General features: G+C 25.3%; 2 protein-coding genes across 2 annotated transcripts; both read right to left on the bottom strand.

The window, feature by feature from the left end:
• Nucleotides 1-10,547: 10,547 nt before the first annotated feature.
• Nucleotides 10,548-16,627, bottom strand: LOC145740701 (eukaryotic peptide chain release factor subunit 1). Its single transcript, XM_082558532.1, has 10 exons — nucleotides 16,517-16,627; nucleotides 15,915-16,090; nucleotides 15,252-15,391; nucleotides 14,533-14,671; nucleotides 13,790-13,980; nucleotides 13,407-13,536; nucleotides 12,878-13,033; nucleotides 12,054-12,118; nucleotides 11,453-11,600; nucleotides 10,548-10,778 (listed from the first exon to the last, which is right to left on the bottom strand). Exons 1-10 carry the CDS (start codon nucleotides 16,600-16,602, stop codon nucleotides 10,705-10,707), a joined length of 1,305 nt encoding a protein of 434 aa, XP_082414658.1. The 5' UTR covers nucleotides 16,603-16,627; the 3' UTR covers nucleotides 10,548-10,704.
• On the bottom strand, nucleotides 16,627-18,374 carry LOC145740702 (death-associated protein 1 homolog). The gene is made up of 2 exons (XM_082558533.1): nucleotides 18,192-18,374; nucleotides 16,627-17,571 (listed from the first exon to the last, which is right to left on the bottom strand). Exons 1-2 carry the CDS (start codon nucleotides 18,333-18,335, stop codon nucleotides 17,404-17,406), a joined length of 312 nt encoding a protein of 103 aa, XP_082414659.1. The 5' UTR covers nucleotides 18,336-18,374; the 3' UTR covers nucleotides 16,627-17,403.
• Between the last annotated feature and the right edge of the window lie 149 nt (nucleotides 18,375-18,523).

Genomic DNA, 18,523 nt, shown 5'->3' with positions numbered 1-18,523 from the left:
ATAAAAAACAAAATTTTAGGTTTTGAGATTTCATAAATTTTTAATAAAAGTTTTATAACTTTTATGAATATTAATATTTTCGAAAAATATTTTGTAAACACGGTAATTGGACCTGTGCGGTTCTAACACAAAAATTATTTTTTGATTTAAAACTTTATATTTTATTTCAAAAAATTTGTATGCAATATCATTGGCCAAAAATATCACGTGACCTAATTAAACCCAAAATAAAAATTATCTCAAACTTTTGTTTTACTGAAAATTTTCGCGAAATGTTTTATCTTGAATGTTAGTTAGGCCAATGCGCGTCTAATAAAAAACAAAATTTTAGGTTTTGAAATTTCATAAATTTTTAATAAAAGTTTCATAACTTTTATGAATATTAATATTTTCGAAAAATATTTTGTAAACACGTTAATTGGACCTGTGGGGTTCTAACACAACAATTATTTTTCGATTTAAAATTTTTTATTTTTTTTCAAAAAATTTGTATGCAATATCATTGGCCAAAAATATCACGTGACCTAATTAAACCCAAAATAAAAATTACCTCAAACTTTTGTTTTACTGAAAATTTTCGCGAAATGTTTTATCTTGAATGTTAGTTAGGCCAATGTGCGTCTAATAAAATACAAAATTTTAGGTTTTGAGATTTCATAAATTTTTAATAAAAGTTTCATAACTTTTATGAATATTAATATTTTCGAAAAATATTTTGTAAACACGGTAATTGGACCTGTGCGGTTTTAACACAACAATTATTTTTCGATTTAAAATTTTTTATTTTTTTACAAAAAATTTGTATGCAATATCATTGGCCAAAAATATCACGTGACCTAATTAAACCCAAAATAAAAATTACCTCAAACTTTTGTTTTACTGAAAATTTTCGCGAAATGTTTTATCTTGAATGTTAGTTAGGCCAATGCGCGTCTAATAAAAAACAAAATTTTAGGTTTTGAGATTTCATAAATTTTTAATAAAAGTTTCATAACTTTAATGAATATTAATATTTTCGAAAAATATTTTGTAAACACGGTAATTGGACCTGTGCGGTTTTAACACAAAAATTATTTTTTGATTTAAAATTTTTTATTTTTTTTTTTAAATTTGTATGCAATATCATTGGCCAAAAATATCACGTGACCTAATTAAACCCAAAATAAAAATTATCTCAAACTTTTGTTTTACTGAAAATTTTCGCGAAATGTTTTATCTTGAATGTTAGTTAGGCCAATGCGCGTCTAATAAAAAACAAAATTTTAGGTTTTGAAATTTCATAAATTTTTAATAAAAGTTTCATAACTTTTATGAATATTAATATTTTCGAAAAATATTTTGTAAACACGTTAATTGGACCTGTGGGGTTCTAACACAACAATTATTTTTTGATTTAAAATTTTTTATTTTTTTTCAAAAAATTTGTATGCAATATCATTGGCCAAAAATATCACGTGACCTAATTAAACCCAAAATAAAAATTATCTCAAACTTTGTTTTATTGAAAATTTTCGCGAAATGTTTTATCTTGAATGTTAATTAGGCCAATGCGCGTCTAATAAAAAACAAAATTTTAGGTTTTGAGATTTCATAAATTTTTAATAAAAGTTTCATAACTTTTATGAATATTAATATTTTCGAAAAATATTTTGTAAACACGGTAATTGGACCTGTGCGGTTTTAACACAAAAATTATTTTTTGATTTAAAATTTTTTATTTTTTTTTAAAAATTTGTATGCAATATCATTGGCCAAAAATATCACGTGACCTAATTAAACCCAAAATAAAAATTATCTCAAACTTTGTTTTACTGAAAATTTTCGCGAAATGTTTTATCTTGAATGTTAATTAGGCCAATGCGCGTCTAATAAAAAACAAAATTTTAGGTTTTGAGATTTCATAAATTTTTAATAAAAGTTTCATAACTTTTATGAATATTAATATTTTCGAAAAATATTTTGTAAACACGGTATTTGGACCTGTGCAGTTCTAACACAACAATTATTTTTCGATTTAAAAATTTTTATTTTTTTCCAAAAATTTGTATGCAATATCATTGGCCAAAAATATCACGTGACCTAATTAAACCCAAAATAAAAATTATCTCAAACTTTTGTTTTACTGAAAATTTTCGCGAAATGTTTTATCTTGAATGTTAGTTAGGCCAATGCGCGTCTAATAAAATACAAAATTTTAGGTTTTGAGATTTCATAAATTTTTAATAAAAGTTTCATAACTTTTATGAATATTAATATTTTCGAAAAATATTTTGTAAACACGGTAATTGGACCTGTGCGGTTCTAACGCAACAATTATTTTTTGATTTAAAATTTTTTATTTTTATTCAAAAAATTTGTATGCAATATCATTGGCCAAAAATATCACGTGACCTAATTAAACCCAAAATAAAAATTATCTCAAACTTTTGTTTTACTGAAAATTTTCGCAAAATGTTTTATCTTGAATGTTAGTTAGGCCAATGCGCGTCTAATAAAATACAAAATTTTAGGTTTTGAGATTTCGTAAAATTTTAATAAAAGTTTCATAACTTTTATGAATATTAATATTTTCGAAAAATATTTTGTAAACACGGTAATTGGACTTGTGCGGTTTTAACAGAACAATTATTTTTTGATTTAAAATATTTTATTTTTTTTTAAAAAATTTGTATGCAAGTATCATTGGCCAAAAATATCACGTGACCTAATTAAACCCAAAATAAAAATTACCTCAAACTTTTGTTTTACTGAAAATTTTCGCGAAATGTTTTATCTTGAATGTTAGTTAGGCCAATGCGCGTCTAATAAAAAACAAAATTTTAGGTTTTGAGATTTCATAAAGTTTTAATAAAAGTTTCATAACTTTTATGAATATTAATTCTTTCGAAAAATATTTTGTAAACACGGTAATTGGACCTGTGCGGTTTTAACACAAAAATTATTTTTTGATTTAAAATTTTTTATTTTTTTTTTTAAATTTGTATGCAATATCATTGGCCAAAAATATCACGTGACCTAATTAAACCCAAAATAAAAATTATCTCAAACTTTTGTTTTACTGAAAATTTTCGCGAAATGTTTTATCTTGAATGTTAGTTAGGCCAATGCGCGTCTAATAAAAAACAAAATTTTAGGTTTTAAGATTTCATAAATTTTTAATAAAAGTTTCATAACTTTTATGAATATTAATATTTTCGAAAAATATTTTGTAAACACGGTATTTGGGCCTGTGCAGTTCTAACACAACAATTATTTTTCGATTTAAAATTTTTTATTTTTTTCCAAAAATTTGTATGCAATATCATTGGCCAAAAATATCACGTGACCTAATTAAACCCAAAATAAAAATTACCTCAAACTTTTGTTTTACTGAAAATTTTCGCGAAATGTTTTATCTTGAATGTTAGTTAGGCCAATGCGCGTCTAATAAAAAACAAAATTTTAGGTTTTGAGATTTCATAAATTTTTAATAAAAGTTTCATAACTTTTATGAATATTAATATTTTCGAAAAATATTTTGTAAACACGGCAATTGGACCTGTGCGGTTTTAACACAACGATTATTTTTCGATTTAAAATTTTTTATTTTTTTTAAAAAAAATTTGTATGCAATATCATTGGCCAAAAATATCACGTGACCTAATTAAACCAAAAATAAAAATTACCTCAAACTTTTGTTTTACTGAAAATTTTCGCGAAATGTTTTATCTTGAATGTTAGTTAGGCCAATGCGCGTCTAATAAAAAACAAAATTTTAGGTTTTGAGATTTCATAAATTTTTAATAAAAGTTTCATAACTTTAATGAATATTAATATTTTCGAAAAATATTTTGTAAACACGTTAATTGGACCTGTGGGGTTCTAACACAACAATTATTTTTCGATTTAAAATTTTTTATTTTTTTTCAAAAAATTTGTATGCAATATCATTGGCCAAAAATATCACGTGACCTAATTAAACCCAAAATAAAAATTACCTCAAACTTTTGTTTTACTGAAAATTTTCGCGAAATGTTTTATCTTGAATGTTAGTTAGGCCAATGTGCGTCTAATAAAAAACAAAATTTTAGGTTTTGAGATTTCATAAATTTTTAATAAAAGTTTCATAACTTTTATGAATATTAATATTTTTGAAAAATATTTTGTAAACACGGTAATTGGACCTGTGCGGTTTTAACACAACGATTATTTTTCGATTTAAAATTTTTTATTTTTTTAAAAAAAATTTGTATGCAATATCATTGGCCAAAAATATCACGTGACCTAATTAAACCAAAAATAAAAATTATCTCAAACTTTTGTTTTACTGAAAATTATCGCGAAATGTTTTATCTTGAATGTTAGTTAGGCCAATGCGCGTCTAATAAAAAACAAAATTTTAGGTTTTGAGATTTCATAAATTTTTAATAAAAGTTTCATAACTTTAATGAATGTTAATATTTTCGAAAAATACTTTGTAAACACGGTAATTGGACCTGTGCGGTTTTAACACGCGAAAATGTTTTATCTTGAATGTTAGTTAGGCCAATGCGCGTCTAATAAAAAACAAAATTTTAGGTTTTGAGATTTCATAAAGTTTTAATAAAAGTTTCATAACTTTTATGAATATTAATATTTTCGAAAAATATTTTGTAAACACGGTAATTGGACCTGTGCGGTTTTAACACAAAAATTATTTTTTGATTTAAAATTTTTTATTTTTTTTTTTAAATTTGTATGCAATATCATTGGCCAAAAATATCACGTGACCTAATTAAACCCAAAATAAAAATTATCTCAAACTTTTGTTTTACTGAAAATTTTCGCAAAATGTTTTATCTTGAATGTTAGTTAGGCCAATGCGCGTCTAATAAAAAACAAAATTTTAGGTTTTGAGATTTCATAAATTTTTAATAAAAGTTTTATAACTTTTATGAATATTAATATTTTCGAAAAATATTTTGTAAACACGGTAATTGGACCTGTGCGGTTCTAACACAAAAATTATTTTTTGATTTAAAACTTTATATTTTATTTCAAAAAATTTGTATGCAATATCATTGGCCAAAAATATCACGTGACCTAATTAAACCCAAAATAAAAATTATCTCAAACTTTTGTTTTACTGAAAATTTTCGCGAAATGTTTTATCTTGAATGTTAGTTAGGCCAATGCGCGTCTAATAAAAAACAAAATTTTAGGTTTTGAAATTTCATAAATTTTTAATAAAAGTTTCATAACTTTTATGAATATTAATATTTTCGAAAAATATTTTGTAAACACGTTAATTGGACCTGTGGGGTTCTAACACAACAATTATTTTTCGATTTAAAATTTTTTATTTTTTTTCAAAAAATTTGTATGCAATATCATTGGCCAAAAATATCACGTGACCTAATTAAACCCAAAATAAAAATTACCTCAAACTTTTGTTTTACTGAAAATTTTCGCGAAATGTTTTATCTTGAATGTTAGTTAGGCCAATGTGCGTCTAATAAAATACAAAATTTTAGGTTTTGAGATTTCATAAATTTTTAATAAAAGTTTCATAACTTTTATGAATATTAATATTTTCGAAAAATATTTTGTAAACACGGTAATTGGACCTGTGCGGTTTTAACACAACAATTATTTTTCGATTTAAAATTTTTTATTTTTTTACAAAAAATTTGTATGCAATATCATTGGCCAAAAATATCACGTGACCTAATTAAACCCAAAATAAAAATTACCTCAAACTTTTGTTTTACTGAAAATTTTCGCGAAATGTTTTATCTTGAATGTTAGTTAGGCCAATGCGCGTCTAATAAAAAACAAAATTTTAGGTTTTGAGATTTCATAAATTTTTAATAAAAGTTTCATAACTTTAATGAATATTAATATTTTCGAAAAATATTTTGTAAACACGGTAATTGGACCTGTGCGGTTTTAACACAAAAATTATTTTTTGATTTAAAATTTTTTATTTTTTTTTTTAAATTTGTATGCAATATCATTGGCCAAAAATATCACGTGACCTAATTAAACCCAAAATAAAAATTATCTCAAACTTTTGTTTTACTGAAAATTTTCGCGAAATGTTTTATCTTGAATGTTAGTTAGGCCAATGCGCGTCTAATAAAAAACAAAATTTTAGGTTTTGAAATTTCATAAATTTTTAATAAAAGTTTCATAACTTTTATGAATATTAATATTTTCGAAAAATATTTTGTAAACACGTTAATTGGACCTGTGGGGTTCTAACACAACAATTATTTTTTGATTTAAAATTTTTTATTTTTTTTCAAAAAATTTGTATGCAATATCATTGGCCAAAAATATCACGTGACCTAATTAAACCCAAAATAAAAATTATCTCAAACTTTGTTTTATTGAAAATTTTCGCGAAATGTTTTATCTTGAATGTTAATTAGGCCAATGCGCGTCTAATAAAAAACAAAATTTTAGGTTTTGAGATTTCATAAATTTTTAATAAAAGTTTCATAACTTTAATGAATATTAATATTTTCGAAAAATATTTTGTAAACACGGTAATTGGACCTGTGCGGTTTTAACACAAAAATTATTTTTTGATTTAAAATTTTTTATTTTTTTTCAAAAAATTTGTATGCAATATCATTGGCCAAAAATATCACGTGACCTAATTAAACCCAAAATAAAAATTACCTCAAACTTTTGTTTTACTGAAAATTTTCGCGAAATGTTTTATCTTGAATGTTAGTTAGGCCAATGTGCGTCTAATAAAATACAAAATTTTAGGTTTTGAGATTTCATAAATTTTTAATAAAAGTTTCATAACTTTTATGAATATTAATATTTTCGAAAAATATTTTGTAAACACGGTAATTGGACCTGTGCGGTTTTAACACAACAATTATTTTTCGATTTAAAATTTTTTATTTTTTTAAAAAAAATTTGTATGCAATATCATTGGCCAAAAATATCACGTGACCTAATTAAACCCAAAATAAAAATTACCTCAAACTTTTGTTTTACTGAAAATTTTTGCGAAATGTTTTATCTTGAATGTTAGTTAGGCCAATGCGCGTCTAATAAAAAACAAAATTTTAGGTTTTGAGATTTCATAAATTTTTAATAAAAGTTTCATAACTTTAATGAATATTAATATTTTCGAAAAATATTTTGTAAACACGGTAATTGGACCTGCGCGGTTTTAACACAAAAATTATTTTTTGATTTAAAAGTTTTTATTTTTTTTTTTAAATTTGTATGCAATATCATTGGCCAAAAATATCACGTGACCTAATTAAACCCAAAATAAAAATTATCTCAAACATTTGTTTTACTGAAAATTTTCGCGAAATGTTTTATCTTGAATGTTAGTTAGGCCAATGCGCGTCTAATAAAAAACAAAATTTTAGGTTTTGAAATTTCATAAATTTTTAATAAAAGTTTCATAACTTTTATGAATATTAATATTTTCGAAAAATATTTTGTAAACACGGTAATTGGACTTGTGCGGTTTTAACAGAACAATTATTTTTTGATTTAAAATATTTTATTTTTTTTTAAAAAATTTGTATGCAAGTATCATTGGCCAAAAATATCACGTGACCTAATTAAACCCAAAATAAAAATTACCTCAAACTTTTGTTTTACTGAAAATTTTCGCGAAATGTTTTATCTTGAATGTTAGTTAGGCCAATGCGCGTCTAATAAAAAACAAAATTTTAGGTTTTGAGATTTTATAAAGTTTTAATAAAAGTTTCATAACTTTTATGAATATTAATATTTTCGAAAAATATTTTGTAAACACGGTAATTGGACCTGTGCGGTTTTAACACAAAAATTATTTTTTGATTTAAAATTTTTTATTTTTTTTTTTAAATTTGTATGCAATATCATTGGCCAAAAATATCACGTGACCTAATTAAACCCAAAATAAAAATTATCTCAAACTTTTGTTTTACTGAAAATTTTCGCGAAATGTTTTATCTTGAATGTTAGTTAGGCCAATGCGCGTCTAATAAAAAACAAAATTTTAGGTTTTGAAATTTCATAAATTTTTAATAAAAGTTTCCTAACTTTTATGAATATTAATATTTTCGAAAAATATTTTGTAAACACGTTAATTGGACCTCTGGGGTTCTAACACAACAATTATTTTTCGATTTAAAATTTTTTATTTTTTTTCAAAAAATTTGTATGCAATATCATTGGCCAAAAATATCACGTGACCTAATTAAACCCAAAATAAAAATTACCTCAAACTTTTGTTTTACTGAAAATTTTCGCGAAATGTTTTATCTTGAATGTTAGTTAGGCCAATGTGCGTCTAATAAAATACAAAATTTTAGGTTTTGAGATTTCATAAATTTTTAATAAAAGTTTCATAACTTTTATGAATATTAATATTTTCGAAAAATATTTTGTAAACACGGTAATTGGACCTGTGCGGTTTTAACACAACAATTATTTTTCGATTTAAATTTTTTTATTTTTTTAAAAAAAATTTGTATGCAATATCATTGGCCAAAAATATCACGTGACCTAATTAAACCAAAAATAAAAATTACCTCAAACTTTTGTTTTACTGAAAATTTTCGCGAAATGTTTTATCTTGAATGTTAGTTAGGCCAATGTGCGTCTAATAAAAAACAAAATTTTAGGTTTTGAGATTTCATAAATTTTTAATAAAAGTTTCATAACTTTTATGAATATTAATATTTTCGAAAAATATTTTGTAAACACGATAATTGGACCTGTGCGGTTCTAACACAACAATTATTTTTCGATTTAAAATTTTTTATTTTAAAAAAAAAAATTTGTATGCAATATCATTGGCCAAAAATATCACGTGACCTAATTAAACCCAAAATAAAAATTACCTCAAACTTTTGTTTTACTGAAAATTTTCGCAAAATGTTTTATCTTGAATGTTAGTTAGGCCAATGCGCGTCTAATAAAAAACAAAATTTTAGGTTTTGAGATTTCATAAATTTTTAGTAAAAGTTTCATAACTTTTATGAATATTAATATTTTCGAAAAATATTTTGTAAACACGGTAATTGGACCTGTGCCGTTCTAACACAAAAATTATTTTTTGATTTAAATTTTTTTTATTTTTTTTCAAAAAATTTGTATGCAATATCATTGGCCAAAAATATCACGTGACCTAATTAAACCCAAAATAAAAATTATCTCAAACTTTTGTTCTACTGATTATATTCGCGAACTATTTTATCTTGATGTCAGTTATGTCAATACGCGTATAATAAAATACAAAATTTTAGGTTTTGAGATTTCATAAATTTTTCATAAAAGTATCATAACTTTTTGAATATTAATATTTTCAAAAATATTTTGTAAACACGGTAATTGGACCTGTGCGGTTCCAACAAAACAATTATTTTTCGATGTAAAATTTTTAATTTGAAAAAAAAATTGTATGCAATATCATTGGCCAAAAATATCACAGTTTTCATAGAATAATTATTTTTCGATTTAAAATTTTAATTTTTTTTTAAATTTGTATGCAATATTATTGACCAAAAATATCACGTGACCTAATTAAACCCAAAATAAAAATTACCTCAAACCTTTGTTCTACTGAATATTTTTGAAATGTTTTATTTTAAATATTAGTTAGGTCAAAACGCGTCTAAAAATATGTTATTTCAAGTTTTAAAGTTTTATAAATTTTTATTAAAAGTGTCATAACTTTTATGAATATTAAAATTAAAAAATAATATTTTGTAAACATTATAATTAGACCTGCGCGGTTTTAACAAAACAATTATTTTTTGACTAAAATTTTTTATTTTTTTTCAGAAAAATTTGTATGCAATATCATTGTCCAAAAATATCACGTGACATAAATGAACTCCCCAAAAAATATTAGCTAAAACTTTTGATTTAGTGAAATGTTAATTAGATTAATGCGATTCTGTAAATTTTTTGATTTTAGGTTTTGAAATTTCGTAATTTAAAAAAATATATTATAACCTTTGTATTTTTTAGAAACTAATCATAAACAAATAAACACAAATTAATTTTAAATTTACTATCACGACATTTAAATATATATATATATATATATTATTATAACTTTACTCACTCGCTAATTACTTCTTATTTTCATGTTTGATCTCACTTGACTATAAATCCAATAAATCTTTAACTTACACCAGGTTTTTATAAACATTTCGAATGATTAAAAATGTTTTAAAACTAAGCATAAGGTGACTATTTTTTAGAATAGTTTAGCATGTTTAATTTAACAGTTTTTTTTATGTCAACAGTTTACCCTTAGTAGTCACATTTGTTTACTATGTTTAACTGTACTTAATTATCTAACGTCTGTCAAAATTAAGTTACAAAGGAAACGAAATCAAAATTACTCGATTGAGGGCAAATACGTCAATGACGTCACAATCTTACGTTCATCTTACAAAATGTAAACAAATCGATTTCTTTTAACCCCCAAAACAACATTTTAGTCAATTTACCAAAAAAATTAATTATTGTATATTTAAACCACCCCGTAACGACATTTTGTTGTCAAAACCTTAACAAATTTTTCAACAGAATCTGAATATTTATTTAAAAATTAAAAACATTTCGTTGAAAGCAAAACCATGAAATGTTCAATTTATTTCCAAACCACGAAATAATACAAAATCTTTATTAACATTAAAACCACTTTAATACGCTCGGCGGGAGACACCGGAAAACTGGCCACGTGACTGCACGCTTGAGTAGAAGTCAATAGTCGTTAAAATAATCGTCATCCTCGTTAAATTCCAAACTTTGGAAGTCAATTCGGTAACGCAACATACCTAGAAAAAAATTGAAAATTGGATAAAAATTCTAGAAAAGGGGGTTCGTAAAATTGGGGTTGGAATAGCAGTTTAAGATAGGGTAGTTTAAATTCTTCGATAATTAAATATAAAATATTTTAAATAAGTGGGTTTTTAGCTTTGTGTTTGTGGTTATTGTTTAGGACAACATAAAAAGATATGGAAATTGGGTAAATATTTTTTTATAAAGGGGGTGAATTAGGGTTGGGGTAGTAGCTTAAGACGATATTCACTATGGCTGTATACAGGGGGATTTTCTGGGTTTATTTGCAAATGTTGTTGCTTTGTAGAACAAGATTTAACTTTATATGCAAGTTAAAAATAAGGTAAAAACATCAGGTTAATAATAAAGTAAACTTGCACAACTTTTTTTGCAACATACCTAAAAAAGTTGAAAACGGGTAAAAATTTTAAAAAAGAGGCTTGTAAATTTGAGATAGGATTAAAAGCTAAAGATGATATGCCCTATGGTTAAATATAGAAAAAAATTCTGGGTTTAAGAATGTTGTAGCTTCATTGAAATAGACCAAAGATCATAAACATTATGTAATAACATTAGTTTGATATTAAAAAAACTCGCACAACCCACAAAATGTAAAATGATAAGTTAATATTATTACATCAAAAACTATTTTAACAATTAAAATTCTGACCTCCAATTCCACCAAATCCTTTCACAAACTGACTGCCCTCTTGTGACCGATCTGTCACAATTTCCAGCGTTGCCCCGAATTTCTTGTAATTGTTGGCAAACCATTCAAGCAAGGGGCAACTCTCAGTCATCTCCATTTCAACCTGGGTCTGTGGGAACACTTTTTATTAGAAACAAAGTTTTTGTAAATTTTTTTATGTTTTTTTTTAATGTTAAAAATTTATAAATTTTTGCAATAAAATTTAACTTCACTTTAGTTTACCTCTATTTAAATAAAATAACCCGCAGCGTGGTGTAGTGGTAAGAACACTTGCTACACCACACATGAGGTCGTGGGTTCAATTCCCACTACTCTCATGCTGTAGTGCCCTTGAGCAAGGCGCTATAAACGGTATAAACTTCTGCTGAGCCAGCACTTAATCAGCAGTATAATTACTGGGCAATTATAATCTATAATATCCCAAACTGCCACAGGCAACTAGAGACTGTGTCGGAGTAACTGATGCACATTCGACTTTACCACACCGAGGATAAAGATATATGTATACAAAAAAAAAATAAATAAAAAAATCAAATCATTAAAAGATTGTTTTTTTACTTACATCTTGATCAGTAAAATGAGTTTTATCTTTTTCTTGATCAGGCCTCAAATATAAAATCTTTTCCTCTGTAAAAATAATAAAATATGTCACTTTTTGCATACCCTCATACTTTTATGTAAAAATGTAAGTACAGTGTAAATAGAAGCACACAACATATAAAATAATATGTGTTTTTTCAAATGTTTTATGTTTGTGATGAAAACAGTTACTTTAAGGACTAGGAAAAAATAATAAAGTTGGTAAATTTTATAACCTTTTAAAATAACACAAAAATAAGACAACCTAATACTGTATACATTGAAGTTGAAAACACCAACATTTTATAAATGGTAAAAATAAAAACACCATTAAACCATAGTAGCCTAAATACAAAATTAAAAAACGAACATGCTATAAATTGTTAAAATAAAAAACACCAACGTACCATAAATGGTAAAAATAAAAACACCAACGTACCATAAATGGTAAAAACATAAACACCAACATACCATAAATGGTAATAATTTATGCACCAACAAACCAAGAATTGTAAAAATAAAATAACCAACATACCAAACCTGGTTAATATAAACTTACGATCAATGGTTAAAATAAAAACACCAACATACCATGAATGGTTACAAATAAAAACACCAACATACCAAAAATGGTAAAGTTTAAACTTTAACATGCTATGATTGGTAAAAATTAAAAAAAAATACAATCCAAGATAGTAAAAATCAAACACCAAAATATTATAAATGGTAAAAAATACCAACCACAATAAATGGTTAACATAAAAACACCAACCACCATAAATGGTTAACATAAAAACACCAACTTACCATCAGTTGCATGGTTCTTAAGCACATATCTCATGGTGTCCAAATTTTCCCAAACCACCAGGATCTCTACCGCCCCCATTTCGAGTGCTTTTAAAGTGTCGACGACCCCAAAACAAAACTTTCCGGTGTCCTGTGAGATTTCATCAAAATATCGACCTAAAAATTATTTGTTTTGTAAAAAAAATTTTTTTTTTGTATTGGCGAATACTTGTTTAGCTTGATTTTATTGAAGTATTTATTTAGATCATTGAAATTAAATTTTTTTTTGTTTAGAAAATATAATAATTAGCTTATTTTTTACATGGTTATAAAATTTTAGTTAAAAAAAGGTTTTAAATTTAAATTTTTGACATTTTTAATATTTTGTAAGTTGGTACATTAATTTAACCTATTTTATAGCTTTTGACAATTTTTAAACATAATGTATTTTCCATATTTCATGCATTTTTAATATTTAATAAAGTTTAAAACAAAATTAGAAGTTTAACAGAAACAACTGTTTTAATATTTAAATTTTTTGTCAACTTACCGATTAGTTTTTTTTCTTGTATAAACTTGACGTTAGAAAGCACTTCAGCTGACAACTCAATGGCTTGATTGAAACCATTCTCTCCTCCGTAACTAACATCAACCAACTTTATTATCTTTGCTTGTAAACGCTGGAAATAAAACAAAGTTTTGGTTTTGTTGAAAAAAAATTTGAAGGAATATAAAGATGAAATTACCGAATCATATTGTAATTTAAAAACTACAATTTTAGAATTCTAACAAATAGTTACAAAGATCAAATATTGTTAAATTAAACACATTATAAAAGGAGTATAAAAATTTAATACTTTTATTGTTGTATAAAGTATAAGATTGATTCAACAACCAACAAAAACTTTTTCTTAAAATTTTTAAGTTTTTTACCTGATCAAACATGTCAGATTGTGAAAGTTCTGTCTTAAAATCTGCCGAGCCAGCCAAGATCAGGCCAGTCACATTCGGACGATCGTTTGTGATAAAAAATGTGACGGCCGTCTCTGCCACCTTGCGGACATAATTATGACGTTTTTCCATTCTAAGTCGGGCAAATCGAAGTGCAGACTGACCTCCCCTTCCTATAAGGTTAAATTTGGCAAATATTTAAAAAAAATTTAAATCTTTAAATTTCAAAACTTTGAATTATAAAAATATAGTTAGTAGAAAATTTAATGCTAAAAATTAAGGCCAATATTAATTATATATAAAAGTAAAATAGCAAAAGATAACTAAATAATTTATATTTAAACTAAAATAAAAACATAATGTAAAAATTAAAAAAGTTAAAAGTGACTTAAAAGGGGTAAAAGTGGTTTGAGAAAAAAAAATATTAAAACAATTTTTTATGTTTTGTTTTCGACACAGATTGTGATTAATTAAAAACAAATAAAGTGTAGTTTATTTATCAGTTTTACAAAAATCAATCAAACTTGTAAACAAACATAATAGAAAACACAAATACCATTTACTACAAAAACACTTTGGAAATTTAACACCAAAACATCCTATATTTTAGTGGTACCAATTTAAAAGATACAAATAGACAAATAATGATGCCAAAAAATAAAAAACAATTTCATGGTTCAAAACATGTCATAGTTTTTATTTAATTGTAATACAATATAACTCACCATGTTTCTTGGGTAGATCCACATTAAACTTATGTAGAACCTCCCTTGTATTTCCCTGCAAGGTCCCAAACAAGGCCCCATTTCCATCCATGATTATAAATCCAAACTTGTTGTCGTCTGATAACAATGCTGTCAGAGCCTGAAATTTAAATTTTTATTTTTTTAAAGTAATATATATAATATATATACAGAAAAATAACTAATCAACTAAAAGCCACATTAACGCATTTAATATATAATATTGTAGTATTAACTAGGTTTTAAAAGCTTTAAAGTAAAACAAATTAAGATACAACATATTCATTATTTAGCTAATTTTAAACTTATATGGGTTTAATAAAATAAATGCTAGCATAGGAAATTAAAATTTGCTGTAGCAGCAGATTAAATTTAATTGTTGGACATTTATTAATAACCACACAGTAATTTAGCTTAAAAACCAATTATAATTAATCATCAATACATCTTCCTACTTTTAAAAACAATGTTGCTTTTACAATAAAATTTAGGTGTTTTCTTATATTTAAATTTTTTAAATTTATTAGGCTATTTTTATATATATGTATGCTACCAATTCATTACTAATTTGTAAAAGAATGAAAACTTGAAAAATTAATGCAGTAGAAAAACCTAATATAGATTTGTAATTAACAAAAATGTTAAAAATTTAATACTTTAGGAGAATTTGTTTATAAATTTAATCTAAAGTTTTCACTTACCTCTGTATGAAACTTGTTATCACACAGATAAAGTGAAGTGTTGATTGGTTTAAATGGCTCAAAATCAATGTTTACTTTTTTCTCCTTTCCCTCATCAGTTACAATTGTTCCACAATAAACAACTAACCCATTGGATGGAACTAACAACAATAATCATATTATTTAGTTAAATTCTAATGTGTAAGCATAGGTTAATTGTGGTTGGCATGGAATTTTATTAAGTTAACGAAAACTCAAACATAGGTAGCCCCACAAAAAGTCCTTGAGCCAAGTGTTAAAAATTGACAACTTATGTATACAGAAATATTTACTTTAAACCTAGTGTTATGAATAGCTTATTCATGTTCTAGTGACATATTTTTTGTGAATCATGTATAAATAATAATAAAGTCTTTGTTTACAAGAAAATCTACATTTGATTTAATGTGTAAAATCAAAAAATAAATTTATGTTAGAAAAAAATATAAATGTAACAAAAAAAAAAGTATATATATATACATTAAACTTTATACGATATTTATAACATAAGTAAAACATTATATATATATACCTTTATTCGAGTTATATTATAAGATAATCACTATTATTATAAGTTTTTAAAGGCAACATTTATTACATAAAATACAATAACTTAACTACAGAAATAATTTTAAAATAAAATACCTTTGTTATAAAGTTTCAGTCTTTGTTGTACAGAGGTGATAGCTCCTAACACTGACAACCTATTCACTCTACTTTTAATGTTTGATGCTGTCCCGTATTCATCCGCCAACATCTTAGCAACTCTCGATACTTGATCCTTTGGTGGGATGATTAAGGAGATCATGCTGGTTCCATTACTGTGATAAATATTAACAAGATTTAAAAATGGTTGCTTTGTGATGTTGGTGATTTTGAGCACTAAAAATCACCATTTAAAGGTTAGGTTTAATTTCCAACTACTGCAGTTTGTGGCATCATTAGTAAGATGCTTATGGTATAACTACATAATTATTTTAAGTTGTATTTGTACGCGATGTGGAAAGGTCGACTGCATGACCTAAACAAAAAGTAACATCAAACTGACCCAGTCTTATATTGACTTTGATGGGCTATTACTAATGATATAATTGTTCGATAATTAATCACGGATTGGTACTTAATTAGGAAGAAATTCGTACTGTTTATAAATCCCTAATAATAAACATCAGTCATAAATAAATGTTAAACACAAAGTAAACTTTTAAAAAACTTAAATTTTATAAAATTAATTAAAAGTTATTTACCCTCTTGCAGCTTCCAAACTTTTAATAAGTTTTTTAATTTTCCAAATTTCAACATTTCTGTCCGCTGCAGTTTCAAGTTCAGCCATATTTTTAAATAAAATCCTAAAATATCTAAAGAAGGAATTTTTAAAATTAAACCACGATTACCAAATAAGATAGGCATAAAATTTAACAACTTTTGAATTAGATTTAATGCCAACTGCTACATTCAACTAAGATTATATCACAGAAAATATTAAATTCAGAAGACAAATAATTACGAAGTATTAACTAAGAAAAATGTACAATTTACCAAAAGTTTTGGGACCTCTTTTTACTAATATTGTTCGGTTTAAATATTGAATTTTTTTGTATGTACTATGACATTAAAATCATGATTATGAAAACATTAAAATAATAAAAAAAATTGGTCAAAATTTTTGGGAATTTAACAGCAATTATTGCAACAAAAAAAATTAAAAAACTTATTGGAACTTTAAGAATCAGGTTTTTAAACACCAAATTTTCACCATTTTTGCAACCAAACACCAATTATTATCATTAAAATGGTACTTTTCAAGGTACAAATATGTTTTGGTTAAAAATAAAATTAATTTTTAGATTCCTTTCTTGTATTTTAAATTCACTTTTTTCTAGGGTTTAAAAACTAAAAAAAGCTTGACCAAATTCAATGTTTAAACCTTAAGCAATTTTAACTTTAATCTTTTAAAGTTTTCCAAATTAAAATATTATTCAACCAAATACATAAACCATACCCAAAGTAACCCCAAATTTAATAACAACACCAAAGCCAGTTATTTACAAAGTCCAGAGATTACAATAAGTCCAAGTAGTCTATCAGAGCCAAAAACTCAAATTATTAATTTTTAGCTCGAATTTTTTCCAGTCTATCGTGGTTGTTGAATTTGTCGGTTGATTTGTTTGTTCATGACTGGTTTGATGTGCGTTGGTTGAGGTTTCTCATGAGCCACCTTCACCGAAGCAGGGGTAAAATCTTTATCCCCGTGGGTAAGTACCCCTGATATCACCACATTCTGGGTTGCCGGTTTCGGGACCTGAAAAGTGAAAGAAGGGGTAAATAATAATTTAGATAGATAATAAATTATATTGCCCAAAATTGCCTAATAATTAGTTTTTTGATTGGGTTTGGTTTGGCAAGAGTTCATAGCATTATTTATATAGACACTTCAGCATCAAAATAGTTAGAATCGGACCCAGAACCTGCTATGATGAAGCCAAGTGTTTTAATCAATACACCATGCTGCCAATGCGCTATTTGTATTTTTTTTAAACATATATATACAATCATTATATCTACATACGAAGCACTTTTTGCAACCTATGGAGCAGGCAATCGTCTTTTACATATAAATATACAAACCAAGCAACTATATTTAGAAGGGGTGACCAAGTCAAACTAAAAAATCTTTATGTTAACATTAATACTTATGATATGTTTTAAATTATGGAATTGATTTCTTATTTTTTCTGTAGCATTATTGTATTATGTATTGTAAAATATTCCTTGTTATTGGCCAGTCTGGAAAGTAGGGCAGTTTTCAACGACGCTAATTCCAAGCGTGCATTTTTTTTAATGAAAAAAATCTCGTGTGTGCACGCTGCCCTACTTTCCAGACTGGTTTATTGGTGCGCGTACTTATAAAAAATTTTTAACCTCAGATTCCCACGGCGATTCTGCATCCTCCTTCGAGATCTTCTCCTCGTGAACTCTTGCTCCCTTTATCCTCATTCCTCCGGCTTTAACTGCTGGAGCGTGACCTGCCTTCAAGTCTTCATTTTCCTTAGCTGATGACGACATTTTTGAAAAAAACTTGATTTTTAAATTTTGAATAAGATATTATCTGTAAACAAAATGGGTTATATTTTAAAAAACTTAAATATAAATTTATAACAAACTGACAGACTGGAAAACTTAATATCTTAACAAACTGACAAACAAAAACGATTTATAGTGTTTAACTTAAAAGCTATATATTTTAGATATTT

This window comes from Corella eumyota, chromosome 1 (assembly GCF_963082875.1).
Source record: "Corella eumyota chromosome 1, kaCorEumy4.1, whole genome shotgun sequence".
Lineage (NCBI taxonomy): Eukaryota > Metazoa > Chordata > Ascidiacea > Phlebobranchia > Corellidae > Corella > Corella eumyota.
Note: the sequence above shows the minus strand (reverse complement) of the source record. Positions and strands in the feature narration are given on the sequence as shown.